The sequence below is a fragment of the Mus musculus genome, chromosome 1 (genome assembly GCF_000001635.26).
Source record: "Mus musculus strain C57BL/6J chromosome 1, GRCm38.p6 C57BL/6J".
Classification (NCBI taxonomy): Eukaryota; Metazoa; Chordata; class Mammalia; order Rodentia; family Muridae; genus Mus; species Mus musculus.
In genome coordinates, this window is record NC_000067.6 from 22,526,481 (window position 1) to 22,548,655 (window position 22,175).

General features: G+C 40.2%; 1 protein-coding gene across 5 annotated transcripts in view; it reads right to left on the minus strand.

Annotated features, from left to right (window-relative positions):
* Rims1 (regulating synaptic membrane exocytosis 1) overlaps window positions 1-22,175 on the minus strand; it is a gene marked incomplete in the record, with an annotated part of 520,187 nt that overhangs the window by 240,509 nt on the left and 257,503 nt on the right. For all 5 annotated transcript variants that reach the window (NM_001012625.3, NM_001012624.3, NM_001012623.3 and 2 more), the window contains 3 exon segments: window positions 6,919-6,994; window positions 7,529-7,760; window positions 11,806-12,143. In NM_001012625.3, the coding sequence (NP_001012643.1) occupies window positions 6,919-6,994; window positions 7,529-7,760; window positions 11,806-12,143 (646 nt within the window).

Consider the following 22,175-nt stretch of genomic DNA (forward strand, 5'->3'; position numbering starts at 1 on the left):
AAGGAACTAATACAAACATGATTTCATCTTGTGGATAACAGCCTTAGTTTTCTGAAAATAAATTTGGATATGCCAGTTGGAATGATAGAATTGCTCGTAAATTTCCTTATTGGTAGGAATAAGGAAAAAATAGGACATGCAAAGAAGATGATCATATGCCAGAAATGTTAAATTCAGAATGGCAGGGAATCAGAGCTGTCACGTGACATACAGAGAACAATGTAGGAGGCATAAGTGAATTTCTAATATGGTAATTCTCATCAATGGCTGACATAGATGGAGCCTCTCAATCATGTGCATGGATTATAGACTGCAAACAAAACTTCAGTTAGAGGCCTTTGAATAGAATCAGACTCAATCCCGCCCTTCTAGGGACATGACTAAATACCAGAACAAGGTTCAATTCCCAGACATAGTGTCAGAAATCCACTAGAAACAAGGCAGCCACACTGGCCCATGAGCAGGCAGGCTAGCAAGTAGACAGGCGACAGACATTTCTCAGAACTTTAGGCTGGAGCTAGAACCAAAATGTGTTCTACACTGGAAGACAGAGGACAAGGGAGAAGCCTCAAGGGCAGGGAATGGAGAAGCTCCGAATTCCCAAGGTCCCTTCTCCCTCCAGGATGGTATGGAAAGAGAGTGCCTTGTGCTTCTGAGATCTTGTGATTCTGCTGAACTGAACCAAGAGTAAGGACAACCTTTTCATTCACCGGGTAAAATGGGTCAGAACACTGCAGTATGATGCTGCATTTTACAAGGGACCTGACTGAGATCAAATAGGTAAAGATGAGATCCTCACTAGCAGTTTTCTGAATGGGCTTTGAAGCGCCAACATTTCCCCTTCAAATGACCAGCACTCACTTATTTTTAAGATGTTCTATATCAATACAGCTATCACATATCACATGCAAATCTTATGTGATTATTTTTAAGGATGTGGTGCAGATGTTAATTTAGTTTTCCTAAGTCAAGAACAGAGACTTATATCAGATGCTGCTAAATGACTAATATTCCTAGCTGGAGCCTAATTTGGAAAGATATATTATGGGATATAATTATGTTAGATGCAAAGATTTGAATTCCTTTTTATGGAGTTTCTTTCCTTTTTATAGATTTTCTTTATATTCATAACTCCTATTTTAGAGAAAAGAAGATTTTTTTGGTCATTTTTATATAGGGAAGAATCTGAAACTAAAAGCCTAGCCTTCTTTATGATTTGCCTATTTTTAACATATTATTAGAATTTGGGGATCATGTTACACGAGAGAGAAAGACAAGAGATAGAGACAGACAGACAGCAAAAAAGTTGGGGGGAGTTACAGTCTTTCCATCTCTCCCAAACATTTAAATTTCACATATGTTTAAACAGCTGAGGCCAACTACATGTCTCTCATGTAGAGACCCATCTCTCATCTCTTCAGCTTTCTCTCATTTCTCCCTCTGGTCTCTCTCCCTCCTCTGACCAAAGCCAGCAGCACCTGAGATAATCACTCACTGGTACAAGTTAAAAGGAAGAAGTGTATTATCTCTCCTTCATCAAAGCCAGACACTGGGCTTTCTTTCCTTTCCAGTATCATTTGTAATACCTAAAGGATGAGAAATCAGACAGATCAAATTCTTGTGCGTTAATGCTCATGTGAGTCTTCCCAGCTGTCCAAGGACCATCCTACGACCCTCTCCACCATGTGTAAGTTAATGAGACAAATTAAAGAATAAACTAGAATAAACACTTGGTTGGACACTAAGCAAGCATACAGGAATATATAAAGTGGAAAAGTATATGCATACACACACACACACAGAGAGAGAGAGAGAGAGAGAGAGAGAGAGAGAGAGAGAGAGAGAGAGAGAGTTCAAATGCATAGAGAATTTACATTGTATCATTTTACCCACAGTGAAGGAATCAAGCCACTTCTTCCATCTCCTTCTGACTTAGGACTTTGATATTAAGTTCCTTGCTAGAATAAGTGAATCAACAACCTTGGGAAAAAGTAGTAGTTTTTCTTCACCCCTGAACTGGCTTCAATTCTTTCTTTTCTCAAGATGGCACCATCTTGGCCTCTCTTTACTCACAGACCTCTTCATAAATGTTCATCCGAGCTCCTCATGGAAATTTACGAGCCTTCCAATAATCAAGATTAAGTTTACTGTTTGCCCTTTCTCTTTTGAGGAATGTCTTCATTAAAGCCCTCCTGCCCAGGCTTAGGGATCTATGCTGAAGTAAAGACACAAAAATTCTAAGAACCAGAGATGGATCTTCCAGGCACAACAGGGCTGGTGCACATATGAACTCACAGACACTGTGTCAGTAGGGACAGCCAGACAAAATTCCAGCACTGAATAGGTGAGTAGACATGAAGCCCCATACTTCAAAAAGTTATTTGCAATTGATAACTTCTGGGAAAGGGAATTTTTGTTTCCTCCCATTGAGTATCACTGAATATGCCAGCCATAATCCAGGACAGGCTCTATGCCCTGGAGTGGTTGATCAGCATAAAAGAGACTCCATGGTTTCTGTGTGCTTCTTGTTTTGTTTTGTGTTTTGATTTATTTTGCTTTATTGATTTTGCTTGCTTTGATTTTTTTTTAGAGAGAGAGAGGGAGGAAAACTGAGAGGAAGAAAGAGAGACAGAGTGATAGCATGAATCTGGGAGAACAGGAAGGTAAGAAGGATCTAAAACATGTTGGGGGAGGGAAAGGAATAAGTTTGAAATATCAATCCCATGACCTGAGAATGCTAGACAGTGACCTACATACCTAATCCTTGTTTTGTTTTGCTTGTTTTTGTGAAAATGTATCTCACTGTGTAGCCATGCACTTTCTATAGACTCCATTCACAATTCTTCAGCCTCAACCTCCCAAGGGCCAAGACTACAGTCATGTGTTACCACAGCCAACTAGAACTATTTGTTGATCATACTCTCAAAGGAATGTAAACTCTGTGAGGGAAGGGGATAGGCATAGTATGATTAACTTTAGTGTATCCATAGAATGTGATAACTATACACTTGCTAAGAATTCAAAAGACAGCAGAGTTTGATATACATAAGCAATAATGTCAATGGATCAATATGGTAATAAGTAGTTACAATATACTAAATATCATGTTAATGTTTGTATCAATTGTGAAATTAACAAATGGGACAAGCCAATTCCCTAGATACTGTCAACTATAACTTGACCTCTCACTGCTGTAGAGGAACTTTAACCCAGCAATATGGCTACTCTGGTAAGGGATCACATCCAAGGACCTTCTAGGTCTATATGACCCAGCAAGAATGTAGACATGCCATGAATTACAGTATGATCTGGCTAGAATACAGACACACCCTTAGTACACACTTTTAATCCCTGACAATAAGGTAAGGCTAGTTTGTAGAAGGAAGCAGCCATGTTTGAAGAATGACATTGAATTGAGGGGAGACAAAGTAATGAATCAGAGAAAGATTTGATGGAATGAGCCAGAGGTGGGAAAAATGAAACTCTCACGAGAGCAGCACAGGAAAGAAAGGCTGCTGAAGAGCAGACAGCAAAAAAGTGAGGTGTTGTGTGGTGAGTGCATATGGTAGTTTTACTGGAATAGTTTTACTGGGATAGGTTGCATAGAGAACAAGCACAAAAGTGAAGACAGAGCCAGAAAAGTATGAGGCCAGGCAGAACAACTCAGTCAGAAGCCAGGAGAAGCTGGAGTGAATCAGTCAGCTTGGAAAATTAGAATGAAGAGAGGCTAGAAGCATCCAGGCTAGACCCAAGGATAGCTAGAACAGAGAAAGAAAGGCTCTGGGCTCAGTCCAAGCTGTGTATTTGCACAGCTTCAGTACAGCTCTCATCTTATCCCTTCATCTGAGGATATAAAAGTGATATTTACAGGCTGCCTCTTTAGATCATGTACTATGGTGGTCTAAAATATATACCATGGCATCTATTGCTCCTCTAGAAACATCTTTAGAGACCTCTCTTCTCCTGATTATCCCACTGGGTCCCCTAACATATAAAGCAATTTGTTTCTCCTTCACTGTGCATGTCAAACACAAGTAATTATGTCACAGTGAATACTACTTTAGATACTGTGATGGGTGATTTGGCTCACGCCTTTTGGGGTCATTTTTACTACACAGCCTAGGCTGACATCATGTCTGTGGCAATTCTCCTGCTTCGGCTTCTCGGATGGTTTTAAGATGACAGACCTGAGCCTACGTCCTTCTGAGGCTCACACGTTGAAAGTCTGATTTTACATGTGACAGTGCTTAGAATAAGTTTTGGGAGCAGTATTGAATCGTGAGAAATCAGCCACTACCAACTAATCTGATTGATTTGTGATTTAACATTATTATTGATATATGATAGAAATGATTACAGGAGGTAGGTTCTAGTTGAAGGAAATGGGTCACCTGAGACATGGCCTGGAAAGATGTCTCTTGGCCTGATCCCTTCCTGTTATTCTTTGTTAATGCCACCATGAGAAGGGGAGTCTCTGCAGCAGGTTCATTCCCTCAGCCATAATGCTCTGCCCACTGCAGACTCAAACAACTGAGCCAGCCAACCACACAAGACATCTCTGAAACTGAGAACCAAATTTAATCTTTCCTCTTTTCAACTTGCTTCACTCAGGTATTTGCCACTGTGACAAAAAACTAACACAGATGTCTGTAGGGCTGACATCACAAGCAAAATCAAGACAGGAAAAATGCTAATTTAACATCTGGTTTTGATACATATGCATGATCTTTCATTCAACAACCTCACAAGCTAGATACTTATGCCAATAAGAAAATGAAGACACAGCAAGGTTAAGGAATGTGTGCAGTCACAAGGTACTGAAGACTATCACGGATGCCAAAACAGCCTTAGAGAACTGTGGGGTGAGGTAGCATTTATTAATAAATTTTGAGTAGGAACGTGTCTACACTACACTATTAAGAAGTTATTCATATTACAGTTAATACTTCATTATGTAGAGATTAATTTAGGAATGAAATATTATAGTAGAACTTTGATGCTGGAAAAATTCAAAATTTTCACTTGAAAATGAGATTAGGTATAAATTAAGACCTATGGATTTATGATGCTCCTAAATCCCCAGAATAAGAGCTTTTGCTCCAGCTCATGACGTATGTCTAAAGTACCAATGGAGGCTGCTAGCAGAGGTAAGCAACTGCACACAGCACACTGGGCCCTGCATCCAATGGTCCATGTAGCCAGTCAGGTGCTCTTAAATCACATACTGCTCCTGTAAGTGATGTGGACCACAGTCCACATGCATCCAGATATGTAGCAGAAACTAATGAATATTTGGTGTAATTCTTTTCTTTAAGGAAAATATGCATGTCTATTGCCCCAGTCAATAGTCATCCACACAGTGGACAATTGGACACATTTATGTAATTAACACTGACTCCTTTAGGGGAAAATCAAACACAGTTACTTTAGCCTACTCATCAACTGACTGTAAAAGCCTGTAGTAGGTGTGCAGCAAGAGATGCCATCTAACTGAAAGCTAAAGGAGTCAGATTCACCTTAAATACATTCGAACTCCAAGACAACTGTCTCAAGGTTTTTTTGTTTGTTGGTTTTTTGCAAGAACAAGAACACTAATGATAGAAAAGAGATTTGTTAACTATTCCTGTGTAGAGCTGCACACTGTGTGGACACTAGGAGGCCAGGAATGCAGAGGGCACAGGTGCAATCTGTATCAAGAGTATGAGAAAGCAAGATTAATTTTTAAATAAAATATACTATATTTAGTCTGTAATATAGTACTGTCTAGAAGTTATAAATTATGGGAGGGTGAAACCTGAAAGAATAGCCCTACCCAAATACAAACACATTGCTAAACTCACAGAAAACCCAATACTATCAGAAGGAAGTTAGTTACCACCAAAGTTAGAACTGTAGTCAGCTTTATCTGAATGAACAGCATTACAATGCGAATACCAGCCGCCAAGAGATTTGTGTGATTATAATTTTAAACTGAAGCATTTCCTAGACCAGCACTTTTTAATACTTTTTGAACATTTGAATTATAGTTGGTGAGATTAAGGAAGTGAATGGTTAAATTTATTTAACTTCAGTTAATTTAAGCCTAAATAGTTATACATGACTATAAGACTGAAAAATACTGACTTAGAGGGAAACGCCTATCATACTGTCTCAGTTACTTTGGAATGTGAATTTCATACCTCAAAATTACTATGCAAAACATAATATCATGTAATAACTCAAATAATATCATTTAGAATATATTCACAAATTTCAAGAAGGATCAATTTTTAAATCGAAAACTGTGCCTTTAGAAATTGAATATGTACAAAGAAGTTCTTTATATATAGTTGTCTATGGTATAAACAACTCATTTACATGCACAGTTGAGTTTTCTAGAAAACAAGTTATTCCCCGACAAATGCACACCAAAATAGTAACTTCAAAACGTTAAGATTGCACCTCTCAGTTCCCTGAATGACAGACAGGAAGCAAAATCAGTAAGAAACTTCTCACTCAAAACTGGAGCTGGCAGTGGCGGTTTGTTAAATACATTAAAAATAAATAAATAAATAAACAAACAAACAAACAAAAAAGTACAACCTTCCACAGTCTGCATTCCTACCCGAGTTCACCTCTAATCTTGGAACACAAACATCTTCACCTGCATCTCTGACCTCAGCACGTGGACCTCAAAAGCCAGTAGACTTGTGTCCACCGGAGGCCACGCGCCTCTAAGTGCGGCTCACAGGCATGCCTGAAGGGGGATGGAGGCGCCTGTGCGTCTGGTACGCAGGGACCTCGGAGCGCAGCATCTCTGCTGCAAACGTCCGGGAACATCACTCCCGCGCAGGTGCGCCTGGCACAGCGGTCCCCCAGCCCAGCATCTCCCGGCAGGCAGGCACTGGGCGCGCATCTCCACCTCCGAGCCGCGCTCACCTTTCTCGCTCACGCTCTCGCTCTCCAGCTCCACGTCCTCGCAGCTCGTGTACTCCGGCGTGGACACGCCCTCCTCCTCGGAGCTGCTCACCGACATCTGACGCCTCTTGCCTCCCCGCTTGGGCCGGTGTGGCTTGGGCGGGGATGGCCGCACCGACTCGGACTGATCGGAGCTCAGCGAGTCGTTCCGCAGCATGCTTTCCGCTTTCTCGCGCTTGGCCTTGCGCAGGAGCACAGCCGAGCCGGGGTCCAGGCGGCCCTGCTTACGGAGCGGCTCGGGGACGCGCGGTTCGGGCGGCTCTGCCGGACCCGGGGCTGGCCGCGGCGGCGGCGGCCCGTGCTCCGCGGGAGGCTGGGCAGCGGGCGCGCGTGCGCGCGGGGACTCCGGGGGAGAGACCCTGGCGGTGGTCTGCGCGCGCTTGCCCGCCGTGGTCTCGGCTGACACAGCGGCGGCAGCCTCGGTGTGCGGGAGCGCCACGTCGCTGTGGCGCCGCTCGTGCCTCGCTCGGGACACCCGGGCGTGCATGCGCATCTGCTGTTCCTCCAGCGGCGCCTTCACCGGGTAGCGAGCCAGGTTCGGGTCGCTGCGGTACCTAGTCTGATACTCCTCCTCCTTCCTCTGCTTTTCGTCTTCAGCCACCCTGCCATCCTCGCGTTTCTCGAGCCGGTCCGGGTAGTCCTGAGAGCGCCCTTTCTCCAGCCTGCGGGTTTCCCGCCTCTCCTTCCTCTCCCGTTCATCCGCGGTCCCTTCCCCGGGTTGCACCACAGACTTGGGGACACGTTTGCGCTCACTCTTCTGGCCTCCCTTGCCATTCTGCTCTGAAAGCCCTGGAGCCTTCTTCCTGTGATGCGCAGAGAACAGTTGATAAAATTTAAACAGCACACCAAGAAACATTCTTGTCTCAACATTCAAGCCCTAAATCAATTATTTCATATAATTAGTTCGAATCCCATGTCTACTTAAAATTTGAAGTCAAGAACCAGGTTAAATTTATGTACCAATTAAGATTGAAAAAGTGACCCTTTGCATTACAATAGAATCAAAAACTCCTTTTCACCTTTTAAAGTTTGAATTTAAATAAAAAGTTTTAATTCAATAGGAACAGTTTATGCTTGCATTCTTATGACTGAAAATATTTCACACAGAAATAATAGGTCAATAATAACATAAGATCTAAAGACGAGCTTACAGCAGCAAACGTTGCTTACATCACTACAAGATCAAATGTGTTTTCCATGCATGTATACTATGAACACTGCGTACTTATGATTCCTGATTATCAAGAAAACCTTTAGAATTACATGCGTGCTCACTTCAGAAATCAAATCTCTGATAACAGCAAACTAATTTTGATGTGATTATGCCTAAGCCCTTTTTATCATATTGTTAATCAGAAAACAATGTCTAAACCATACCTTATATTTTAACTTGCTCAAGTCACATCAATAGAAACACTGATATTTGTGTGTGCGTTTGTTTGTTACAGTACTAGGACTCAAAGCCAAAGCTGTGTGCATGCATGCCAGGCAGCCCCCTCTACCACTGAGTGTCCTCAGCTCGGACATAATGCAATGTTTAAAGCTGCTGTTCCTTCTCATGCGTCCTTCATCCCTCCTTATTTCCAAAGAGATCCCCAAAGAAGAAACTAGTTTTTAAGTCGTTCTTTATATGCTTTTTTGTCACAGGTAAAGAGAAAATTAAAGGAAAGGGGACTGGCAGCTCTTTGAATCCTGTAAAGGTATACTTCATATACTTCAGGGTCCTCTTCAGTATTTCTCCATACAAAGGCCCTGCCCAGGCAAGACCCTGACGTTATGCCAGAAGTTGCTGTAAAATATTTTACCCTTGGCTAAGACTTCTGGACTTATTCCAATGTGCAGTTAAACGGGGAGACAACCTCAGGCTTGCTTTGGAATTCTACAGATCATGGGGAATCCTATTCAGGGAGATAGGATTTATTCACAAGTCTGTGAATGTGTGTGTGTGTGTGTGTGTGTGTGTGTGTGTGTGTGTGTGTGTGTGTGTGTGAATTCGCACATGTATCACATATCTCAGTTTATACACAGCATGGGAATCAGTTGTTTCTATTGTGGGTTAGCAAAATGTAGTTGCTCAGATACATTGTGGGATGGGTAAGGGAGAGGGGCTAGTGAGGACAGAAAGGGAACAAAGTGGCAGTGAGTCAAAAAGAAGCAGAGTGAGTTCTGCTTCAGGTATGTATACCACTGTGGTACTTCAAAATGAGAAGGGCATGGACCTGAAAATGGATCTTCAAGTCTGAGGTTGCGATTTTGCAATAGAAGGAGTCTGATACCACCACATTTTAATAATTACTAACCACAGTTTTCAAAGATCACATGACTGTATTCTTTGCAAACATCTCATTGGTTTTCTAGCACTTAGTTGCTAGAAGCTTATATTGAATGAGTTTACTCTTCTGGTGATCCTGTGATTATTGCTCACCGTGTTCATAACGACATTCAAGGAAGCCCATCTGTGAGGGTGCTTTGAGACAGCTTGAGGGTTGTGCAAATGGTAGGTTTGATTCCCCATTCTGTTTTGGGGGGTCCAGCTAATGATACTTTTTCTCATCACCACCTTTAGTTGTTCTGTTTCCCCTAGCTCCCGATTAATGCTCAAGGACATTCAAGAAATCCTCAGGAATTGGAAGCAAACCATCATTCTTTCAGTCTTGCTTCCCCAAGGCTTCCCAGTCCAAGCTCCCACTGCCCCTCCTCTGCCTGTGCACCTATAGACCACTGCTTGTGATAGTGCCCCTCCTGCATTTAAAGTGTCAGCAGGCTTTCATACTCCCTGGCATTTTGTGAAGGTTTTATCATAAGCCAAACGTGGTTCCTTTTATAAAAGCAAGTTTACAGCTCTACCAATTTTGTCATATTTAAAGGTACCATCTTCTGAAAAGCCCCAAACTGCATACTTAATATTTTTGTTTCTTAACACTTTGCACTTTGGAATCAAGTGAGCTTCATCCTGTTGCCCCTACAGTACTTCTGACTTCTTTCAAAATAGCTCTCCTTACATTCATGCTCTCCCCTACTGTTGTCTGACTCCCCTCCAATATCTGGGAATCTTACAACCCATAATTCAAAAGGCTTTTCTTTTGTTTCTAGAGCTTCTGAAGTTATGTATGTATTTTTCTTGCATCTATCAACCAATCAGCATCCCGAGTAATTGCCTAGGTGTCTGTCTTCCCTGGGATATTGCTTCCCCATAAAATGAGGAAAAGGATATGTCCTCATCATCTCTGCACCCTCTGGTTCCTGGCTCTGAGTTTAAGTATCGTGTTTGCTTACTGTGTGCTGACTAAATTCACAGCCATATTCAGTTAGGTAGGCACAGCATGTTGGCCATGCAGGGACCTTGAAGTTTCTTTTAATACTTGGCACACCCCTGCATAATGTGTTATCACTGCCTTATTAGGACTGTCATCTAGACCTGCTTTACTTTGAAGTCATCATGGCTGGAGATCACTCCTTAGCTAGTGGCATAAGTAAGTAAGTAAGACTTACACAAACAGAAGCAATCAAGCTTAGTCCAGTTCCTGCCTGTTGAGGTAACCTCTCCCCGCCCGCCCACACACACATAATATATCAGCTGGCTATGAAAGTGTTTCTCTATATTCACAGTTGTTAATTGATGTGCTGGCATCTCCCAGTGCTGGCAGAATATATATATATATATATTTGTTCCTGCCTAAGGCTTTCTCTGATTGGCTTTAATAAAGATCTGATTGCCAATATTGGAAGCAGGAAGAGAGGGCGGAACTTCCCGTCAGAGATAGGGACTCTGGGAGAAGAATTAAGAAGCAGGAGATTCTGCAGCAGAGGCTGAGGCAGGCAGACAATCCAGAGGGAGCACAGAGGTAGACCAAGCCACGTGGTGGGATGTAGGACAGAACTAGTCAGGTTAGAGAAGCCAGGAGGGGGCTTAAGCTTTTAAAACATATTAAGAGACTCCATGTCTTTATTTAAGCCGCTGGCAGGTCGGTGAAAGTCACATTATACTAGTCGGGAGCCTCATGAAAACACATCATATATCAGTTTTTGATTATTTCTGTTTTCTAGTGGACAACATCAACTCAAATAAATGAATCGGTGGGTGAAACATTTGATGTACATTATCTGATCATATTACCCTTTGCTTACATCTTTGGTGGCTTTCCATTATGACTAGGATAAAATCTATGAAAGTTAAGCTCTTTCCTTAGTTCCTTGCCAGTTCTCTCTCTCTCTCTCTCTCTCTCTCTCTCTCTCTCTCTCTCTCTCTCTCTCTCTCTCTCTCTCTCTCGTTTTTCGAGACAGGGTTTCTCTGTGTAGACCTGGCTGTCCTGGGACTCACTCTGTACACCAGGCTGGCCTCGAACTCAGAAATCCACCTGCCTCTTATTTCTCTCTATCTTACTCTGCTATTTGTATTCTAACCAGTCATATCCTCTAGAAAGACCTCAAACAGAATGGCTCTATTCAACAAGTCTCTGATGTCCCATAATGCATTTCAGTAGACCAGGTTCCACATCATATTCTTTAAGAGCACATATTTCACTAAAGTGCTCATTCAATAAGTAGTGTTACTAGGGACATTTTTTGCAGCTCAGAGTTGGAAGTTTGTAACTCAAATGATTGGCTTAACTTTCATTGGCATCTATGCAAGATATGGAAGGCATGCTTCCCAACACAGATCTCTTAGGAGCTGACATATTTTTTAGAGGCTGGCAAACATCTCAGGGCCATTGCTGCCTTGAATATAGGCCCTAGGAAGTATTATCTCCCCATATGCCTCCAAATAGACTTTGGGCTCTTGATAACACATGGGGCTGCTTTCCAGCAAGCCCTCGACGTTTGTTTACAGTGCTAGTGAATTATTACCTTTCCCTTGGTGGCTCACTTCTTGACCTTGATGCCTGCTTCTGTTCAGGACCCAAGGCTTGCTGTGAGGGCTCCGCCCCTTTGTTCCTGTCCAGTGGTGCACCATGGGAAGCAGTGTCTTGGGAAGAGACAGCTGCTGTACTCAAGGGCGTCTGAGACCTTGATCGCTCTTGGAGCCGAGCTTTCTTTTCTCTTGGCACCTCAGATCCAGCACCTGTAGCCGTGTCACTCAGAGTCCCATCTTGACTGGGCTGCTGAGGACCACTTCCGAAGAACCACGCTCCAGATTTCGTTAATATCTCTTGTTGCTTTCGACATAAATTGCATACCCACATAACCTATTTGGAGAAGAGAAAGAGAAATATAAACGTTCTCCATCATTAAGAAGTACCTTACTTTTAGTATACAAATATGTATTATAGAAAAAGAGCATCATCATCTTCATATGTATCTTTGGAAATTTCTTATGAAAACGTGTTTTACCCAATTCAGTCAACTATAGCAGTGCCTGGGCTTAAAGAGTGAGCAAGCAAAGTAGGATATTTTTCTCACTTATCTTTAATTTACTGATTCTGAGTTTCGTTTTACAATATGTCTGCCATAGTTTGTATAATTGACTCTGATGTTTCTTTAAACGGTCTGTTAGCACAAGTACCTTAGGTGAGGCAGACAACTGATCAGAAATTATTGTAAAGAGCTCTAGAATCAATATTTCTGTGCATCAACTTTGGTCTCTCAAAGGAATGTATTAATGTCCATCTCTGCACCATTTATTATTAAAGTCACTCATGAAAGTTAGTCACATAGAAAATAGTCCAGAGGAAAAGAAAAGGGCAACTTACATATTTCCAGTTTTCCTAGCAACCTTTTTTTTAATGGTACACATGGTATGATTTTTTTCATATATTTATTTACTAAAGTAATGCATCTGAGGCTGAGTTTATTAATATGTGACAAGCAAAATGTAAGATTTCTTAAAACATTTTAGAACATTTAGTAACATACATAATGATTAGTGATGAAATATTGCTTAAGGTCAACATTTAATTTTCTACTCTTAATGACATCTAAAATTAATATAGTACAAGGACCAATGCTAATTGAAAATACTGAAGAGCCTGGCATGGTGGTGCACGCCTTTAATCCCAGCACTTGGGAGGCAGAGGCAGGCAGATTTCTGAGTTCAAGGCCTAGTCTATAGAGTGAGTTCCAGGACGCCAGGGCTATACAGAGAAACTCTGTCTCAAAAATCGAAAATCGAAAACCAAAAAAAAAAAAAAAAAAAAAAAGAAAAGAAAAAGAAAAAAGAAAAGAAAAGAAAATACTGAAGAATATGAGCAAAGATTAGCACTAAGAACAGAGACAGATGGTGGCAAACGCAGGAGCCTTCTCTCTGAATATGTGACAGAAAACTAGGGAACAACCCATTGCAAAAGTGTGTACCAAAATAGTTAGAATATACTGTTATTTCCATATTAAATGGAAGCCAAGTGTTACTGTGCATGGCACCCTGAATCCTCATCTTTTTAAACACACGAGTAAATTTGATCACACGTGCTGATTCTACAGATGAATTAAGAGTAACATGGAAATAGAGACACCCTCAAACCAGGCCTCCCTTGACCATTTCAGACTACCCTCCTGACTCTCAAGATGTGGGAGGGATGTGCCTACATCCTGTGCCTGGCAAGACATCAATAATACCCATAATCCTGTGGTGCAAAGAGCTTCAAAAGAAAGCTTTCTCACTTTACATCAACTCCGTAAATTCCAGGTGTGAGTATCTTAAACACATGAAAAGCAAGTCACAGTCAATCTTTTTGTTTCTACAAAATAAATCCTTTCCCATCCCCCTCCCCCTCCGCCCCCTCTGTCTCCCCACATGTCCCCTGCAGGCCTCTTACTCTCTCCTCTCTCTTTCTGTCCTTCTCTGTCTCCCACTGTCTCTACCTCTTCTCCAGTCCCCTACCCTGAATAAACTCCCTTTTATTCTAGGCCCTTCATATCCCTGATTCTTCAGGGAAAACCTTGGTAGGGCCCTGTAAGGTGCTCCCTCCCACTACTTTATACCACAGCTTTTTGTAAAACACAACAGCCTTAAATTAAATAAAATGGCACAAAGGAGAGTAGCAATGCTGAGAAAGGATAATTTTCATTAGATAATAGCAGATAATAATTATTTTGAATAGTTTCTCAAAATGCCATCACAGCTTTGTTTATTCCTTAATTTTAAGCTTTAAAAATGGTTAATAAAAGGCAACTGAAAGATTTCAGGAAGAGTTCAGCTTTTGAATATACTGAACAATAAAATAATTAAGTTTTATAATCCATTTTTTTAAAGATTTATTTATTTATTATATGTAAGTACACTGTAGCTGTCTTCAGACGCACCAGAAGAGGGCATCAGATCTCATTATGGGTGGTTGTGAGCCACCATGTGGTTGCTGGGATTTGAACTTCGGACCTTCGGAAGAGCAGTCCGGTGCTCTTACCCACTGAGCCATCTCACCAGCCCAATCCATTTGTTTTAATCTCCAATGATAAAAAGGTCATAATTGCTGGGCAAGAAAATTCATACTTTAGAGGACAATTTTAAGATACTGTTTAATGTTTAAGTCTGTGATATTTCACATGTATATTTTTAAAATTTATGGAAAAATATTCCTTATTCCAAATTGCTCCAATGCCTTATTTCATTCTATATCATAATAACTCAAAATCTTTGTTTGGGAATTTTCTATGTGGGATGAGCTTCTTCAGGAATGTGAAATGAAATTGACTATTAATATATATATGTTAATATACTTGTGTTTTGCATAATAGTAGTTCTCAAGCTCTGTTTTTGGTTATATACATTATGCATATAACATTAGATAATATAAAAATAAAAGTATTATATGTACTATTAGATATATAGATACACTAGGTACATAGATACATAAATATATGATATTAAAACAGAAAAATATCAATACTTCATACAAAAATAACAGGCATATTCAAAGTGATCCAGATGACAAGTCACAACACAATTATATGCACCTAGGACTTTCATTTTGAATAACAATTATTAATTAAATTTGTCTGGAGTTATAAATAATCAAAACTGTTGTGCAGAGACACAGAAACATCTTTACCAGATTTCTTCTTATAAAAGATCTTAAGACTTACATTAAACAAAAAACTTTCGCACACACACACACACACACACACATGCACACTCCTTTTAGAAATTGTACTATGCAGGATTCACTGTCTTGGGATATGTTCCAAGCAAACCTAAAATAAGCAATACCTGTGTAATAGCTATTGTAGTTCAGATGTTTAGGAATGAAGTACAAAGTATAATAAAATGATCTCTGTGATTCAGCACAGCTTCTGAAACTCCATGATATACATTAGAAAACTGAAAAACTGGAGAAATTATATACTGATCTTTTGTTCTAACGGGGTCTTAAAATTTGTGCTTCCGACTTAAACATTAGGGAAAAACAACAGCTTAGACAAAAACAAAGGTGAAATTTGCCTAAATAACATAAATTCCAACACTTCTTATTGCATAGATATGTCATAGATAAAACCACGTGGTCAGTAGGAATATAAAGATGAGCTTATGTAAGAAATGCATTACACATGCCATGCCATGAAATGTTTGCAGATATGTGAACTACTCCAGGAGAGAGAATACATGGGGTACCAGTGGCAAAACAAAGGAAGAATTCCACTTCAGTTTAGCTAATGAAACAAGTTTACTTGAGGTCATTACAAGAGGCAGGTGAGGGGTAACTTAAAGGAGCATGAGCAACTGCTGGGCAACTACAACACTGAAGGAAACAGCTTCCTCTCCCAGGAACTCTTAAGGACCTAGAAATCCTTACAAGTGGGGCAAGGTCTCGTGAGCTCACTCCTACCACCCACGAAATATCTATCAGTCTTTGAGGTAGTGGTAGGACCTTCAGATCCTCCCTTTTCCATGACAAAGGGGCATAGCCTTGCTCAAGTCTCTTTCAAAAAAAAAAAATCCCAGAAGGCAAAGGTCACAGCATGCCCAGAGCACTGCATTCAACAGCATTCTTACCTGTGCCCATAATAGTGTTACCTAGTTAATTCACCACAATGAGGTCTGGAAATATATTAATAGAAACATGTTGCTTATAAAAAAATCTAGCTGAATTATTTAGTGTAATCAGAAGTATGTTTGTAGGTAAAAATCACATTAAAATGTATATTTTTGTATTTTTGTTAATTACTATGATACAGTACTTTTAAAAATATCACTCTGCCATTTTAAAATCTGAACAAAAGTTGCTGAATTTCCTTTATATTGGTGAATTCTTTATACCTTTCCCCTTCTTTCTGTGAAGGATTTAGTGAAGCAGAAATGGGTGACAAATTATCAAGTCGACATTTCATGATGTTGAAAAAATTAAATAGCATAGCAGGAAATGGTGAGTGGTAGAGTATTAGTAGACAGAAATAAGTGATTTCTTTGTGGTTTTTGTTTCTCTGGGAATAGGGGGAGCGGTGCTTTCCAAATCGGCTGCTGTATTATTACTCTATTTTCATATGTTTATTTTCTTCATTTGGAAAGATTTATACATTAATATGGTTGAATTAATGATAAACATATAATTTATAGTGTCACTTTTAATGAAAAGAACACTTTCAATTTTACTTACTCACCCCAGAGTATTTTGGTTTAATCTAATATGTAATTAAAAACACCTGCACTTCTAATGTAATTTTATATATTATTTTATTGGTAGTGCATCATAAATATGTTCATGTGATTTTTAATGATATTACATTTAACACATTAAATATAAAGAAGGCATATTGTTTGACTTACCACTGAACATGGTATATACTCACTGGTAAGTTGACATCAGCCATAAAATACAGGATAACCATCTACAATCCAGACACAAAGAAGCTAAGTAACAAGAAGGACCTAAGGGATGATACTTGAATCCCACTGAGAAGGGGGAATGAAATAGATATCAGAGTTGGATGGATGGAGGGGACTAGGTGGGAAAGGGAAGTGAAGACTGGAATGTGGATGGGGATCAGGTACAGGGAGATGGGGGAGCAGGACAGTGCTGGGAATGAGGACAGAAATCAGTGGGGGACATCTCTGGTACTACTCTGAGACCTGGGATAAGGGAGGCTCCCTGGAGTCTATGGAAGTGACTTTAGCTGAGACTTCTAGCAGGTGAGCATATGGATGAAACTAGAAAAAATAATCATCCTGAGTGACGTAACCCAGACCCAGAAAGACAAACATGACATGTAGCCACTTATAAGTGGACATTACCTGTAGGCAGAAGAGAGTCTCGAGAGCAGGCAAATGAGTAAGATACACTCTACTCCCACTGTTGAGTCCCCAAAAACCATCAAGCTGAAGAACCACAGCATGGATGTTGAGGACCTAGCACAGACCCATGTAGGTTCCCCGATTGCTGCTTCAGTCTCTGTGAGGCCCTGTGAGCCCTTCTTAGTTGATTCTGTGGCCTGTGTTCTCCTGGTGTCCTCAAAACTTCTGAGTCCTACATTCCTTCATTCCCCCATCTTCATCAGGGTTCTCAGAGCTCTGACGAATGTTCTGCTGTGGGTTTCTGCATCTGTTTTCATCAGCTGTGAGAGAAAGCCTCTCAGAGGAGGATCAGGCTAGACTTGTATCTTCTGTCCTTTTTAAATAAAATCCTGTTTTCAGCATATCCTAAATTCATACCCTTCACACTTCTTCTTGACTCCTTTGTTTTTCACATTCTGGAAACTTTATTATCATCCTCACAGTTACATTTTTCTTTCCCTAATATTGGTAAACCACTTTTGAAAACATTTAACCACCCTCTCTGTGATGGTTTGTATATTCTTGGCCCAGGGAGTGGAATTATTAGAGGATGTAGCCCTGTTGGAATAGATGTGGCCTTGTTGGACCACATTTTGTAGGACCCTCATCCTAGCTGCCTGGATGTCAGTTTTCCAGATGAAGCTCACCTTCAGATGAAGATGTAGAAATCTCAGTTCCTCCTGCATCATGCCTGCCTGGATACTGTCATGTTCCCACCTTGATGATACTGGATTAATCTCTGAACCTGTAAGCCAGCCCCAATTAAATGTTATCTTTATAAGACTTGCCTTGGTCATGGTGTCTCTTCACAGCAGTAAAACCCTAAGATATCCTCTCTTCCTGAACTCTTCTTCAGCATTGCGATATTTTGACGAGATTTCTTTATTGCTTTCTAAAATGCAGAGGCAGTTTTGTTTTCTGGTCATGCCCTGACATTACCTCTTCACATGTCCCTGACTAAAATCTTCATTAACTCTTATTAAATGGTGTTACATGGGGATTCATTCTTGATCACTTAATTTTATATCCCAATAGGCTTCATGAGAAATGTAAACTGTCTCCTTCAAAAGCAATGCATATTTTAGAGCATTTACACAACAAATGAGTATTTGATTAATAAATAATACCCATGCCTCCTATGTAAACATACTATCTGCCTTGTAAAGCATACAACATAGAATTTAATAAGATAAAATATAATTAAGCTTTGATTGTGTTGGCTACTCAAATAGATTACCTTTCAGTATAAATCAATGTCTTAAAATCATTACCTCTAGTCTAATCAGCATTTAACATACACGAGCATATTCGCTCTCATTTGAAACATGTGACCATTGGAATGGCAGACACTTCAGGCAATAGAAAAATTATGCTTTCCATAAGATGGATTCTTGTCCTACATTATTAGTCCCACCCACACAATGATCTGAGCCATTAATATGAGCTTGCTTGTAGCTTACTGAATCTTTCTCTAGTCATCAAGTTTTCCTAACTATGAGACCTCAACACTACTCTTCCACATATGTATCTATAATCTATCTATCTCCACATGGCTTTACTGACAATATAGAAAAAAAAAAAACATATTTTCTGAGTTGACTTCTGAAACCAGTTCCTTGAGTGCTTTGCATGTCCTTGTTGATTCAATAAATCCTGCATACCATTTCTAGATCCTACAGACTTTAAAACTGGTTCCCTCCTATAGGGTTGCAGATCCCCTTAGCTCCTTGGGTGTTTTCTCTAGTTCCTCCATTGGGGGCCCTGTGCTCCATCCAACAGATGACTGTGAGCATCCACTTCTGTGTTTGCTAGGCCCCGGCATAGTCTCACAAGAGACAGCTATATCAGGGTCCTGTCAGCAAAATCTTTCTGGCATATGCAATAGTGTCTGGGTTTGGTGGTTATATATGGGATGGATCCCTGAGTGGAGCAGTCTCTTGATGGACATTCCTTCTGTCTCAGTTCTAAACTTTGTCTCCCCCAGAGCTGTGTCTCTAGTTGCATATGTAGCAGAGGGTGGCCTAGTCGGCCATCAACAGGAGAGAGGCCCTTGGGCTTGCGAAGATCATATGCCCCTGTACAGGGGAATACCAGGGCTAGGAAGTGGGAGTGGGTGGGTTGGGGAGCAGGGTGGGGGGAGGGTATAGAGGGCTTTGGGGATAGCATTTGAAATGTAAATGAAGAAAATATCTAACAAAAAAAGCAAAGACAATGACAGAAGACACACACTCACAAAACAAAACAAAACAAAACAAAACAAAACAAAACAAAACAAAACAAAACAAAACAAAACAAAACAAAAACTGGCTCCTTGTCTTCTACAGTGATATGGGAGATTGAAACTAGGGCCTCATATGTGCTCCACAGTACTACACTAATGAGATACATCCCAGCGCTTAAACTTGCTTCCTAGCTTCCCCGTAGATTTAAAACTCTTCAACATACACTAGTTCTTGCCAACTCTTCCAACCTAATGTTTCCCACACATGCACATGTAATACACACACACACACACACACACATACCACATATGTGTGTATTTCAGTTTTCTGAAAATCATGCCTGGTATATAACTTTGTCTATCTATAGTAATCTTACTATCAGCTTATTTCCAAAATGATTATATGCACTTTAAAATTATTTCATTATTTATATCTGATGTTAAACTTCATATTGCATGGATGATATAAAACTTTCCTATGGAGGTAGGCTGCTCAAAGACCTCCTTTCTTTGTTTCCCCAGACCCGATCCTCCAGTTTCATCCCTAGCACTGCAACAGAAAGCCAGCTGCAGCACACCTCCCTGCCCACATCTCCTGTGGATCTCACTGACTTTCCCTTCCTAATCCCCTTCCCCATCTGTTTCATTGACTCAGATCCAGTAGGCACCCCCTGCTAAACCAATGGCCACTCCTCTGAGAACAACAAGAATGCTGAAGGCAGATCCACACCTCTCCTACTGCTTCTGAGAGCCAATCTACCCAATCTTATCCCCAGCTCTGTTATAAGAAACCTGCTATGGTCTCTCTTTCCTCATAGACCCCATTCCCAACAGATCAAAAAGATCTTCCCCTTTAACTTTCCTTCCAGCAAGTCATCCCAGTATGCCAGCGTCCATTACAAACAGGCATTGCCTGTAAAGACACCAGCTGAACTGGACAGAAAAACAGACAGCATACAATAAAATCCAGAGAGAAAACAGAAACCAAGAAACACCCGACAAAGACAAATTCAGAAATCAGCACCTAGACCTTCCTTTAATCATCACAAAACTACATACTTAGACACCAGTATAAAAACACAATCAATAATACCCAGGGCAATATGTCTCTACAAGAGGCCAACTATTCTAACACAGTAGGCCCTGATAATTTCAACATAACTGAAGCACAAGGAAAAGACCATAAAACAGCCTTTATGAATATCATATAGACCCTTAAAGAGGAAATTAATAAACCTCTTAAAGAATCCTAGGAAATAAATAAAACTGCTCAAGGCCTGATATTGGAAATTGAATCAATAAAGCAAATGAAAACTGAGGAAATTCTGCAATGATACTTTAGGAATTCAAACGGGAATTACAGACACAAGTGTCACCAACATAATACTAGAGATGGAAGAGGGAATGGAGGATTTTAGGCTAGATATGATAGAAGAAATGAATACATTGTTCAAAAAAAAATGTGAAATCTAAAAACTCCCAGCACAGAACATCCAGGAAATCTAGAATAGTATGAAAATGATAATTTAAAAAACTAATAATAACAGGTTTAGAAGTGGGAGAAGACAAGCTCAGGGATCCAGAAAATGTTTTCAACAAAATAATAGAAGAAAATTTTCCCAACTTAAAGGAGATACCTATATATATATGAAGCATAAAGAATAGCAAATAGATTGGCCCAGAAAAGAATCCACATCACCACATAATAATCAAAACACTATATATACAGAACAAAGAAAGATTATTAAAATCTGAAAGAGAAAAAGAGCAAGTAATGTTTAAAGGCAGACTTAGAATTCACATCTTATTACTGAATGATGACTGTAAAAGACCAAAGGGGCTGGAGAAATGCAGGCTTCAAAAGATCAGACACCAGCACAGACTACTATGCCAAATATTTCTCAATTACCAGAATGGAGAAAAATAATATATTCCATAATATATAAAATTAAATTAATGTCTGTCTAAAAACCCATCCCCGCAGAAAGGTGCTAGACAAAAAACTCCAACCCAAGGAGGTTAACTACAATCATGAAAATACAGGAAATAAATAATCTCACACTAGCAAACTTAAATGAAGGGAAGCACACTCACACCACCAGCACCACCACCATAACCACCCCCCCCAAACAACAACAACAACCTCAACAACAATAACATGAATCAACAACCATTGATCATTAATTACTCTCAATATCAAGAGACTAACAGAATGGATGCAAAACCTGGACCCATCCTTCTGCTGCATGCAAGAAACAAACTTCAACATCAATGATAGATCTAACTTCAGTGGGAGGTCATTTCTATATCTAAAAAGCACACTTCAAACAAAAACTAACCCAAAGAGATAGGGAAGGGCATTACACACTCATTGTCTTAATTAGGGTTTCTATTGCTGTGAAGAGATGCCACAATCTTCACAATTCCTATAAAGGGAGATATTTAATTGGGGCTGGTTTACAGTTCAGAGGTTTAGTCTATTATCATGGCAGGAAACATGGTGGCACACCAACAAACATGGTGCTGGAGGGGCAGCTGCAAGTTCTATCTACATCTGGATCCAAAGGTAGCAGGAAGAGAGTGATATACACTAGGCTTGGCTTGAACATCTGAAATCTCAAAGGCTATCCTGAGTGACATGCTTCCTCCATCAAAGCCACACCTACTCTGACAATACCATACCTCCTAATAGACCTACTTCCTAATAGACCTATGGATGCCAACTGTCCCCGTCAACCACACTCATCAAAGGAAAAATTCCACCAGGTGTAAAAGAAACAACACTATTATAGCTTA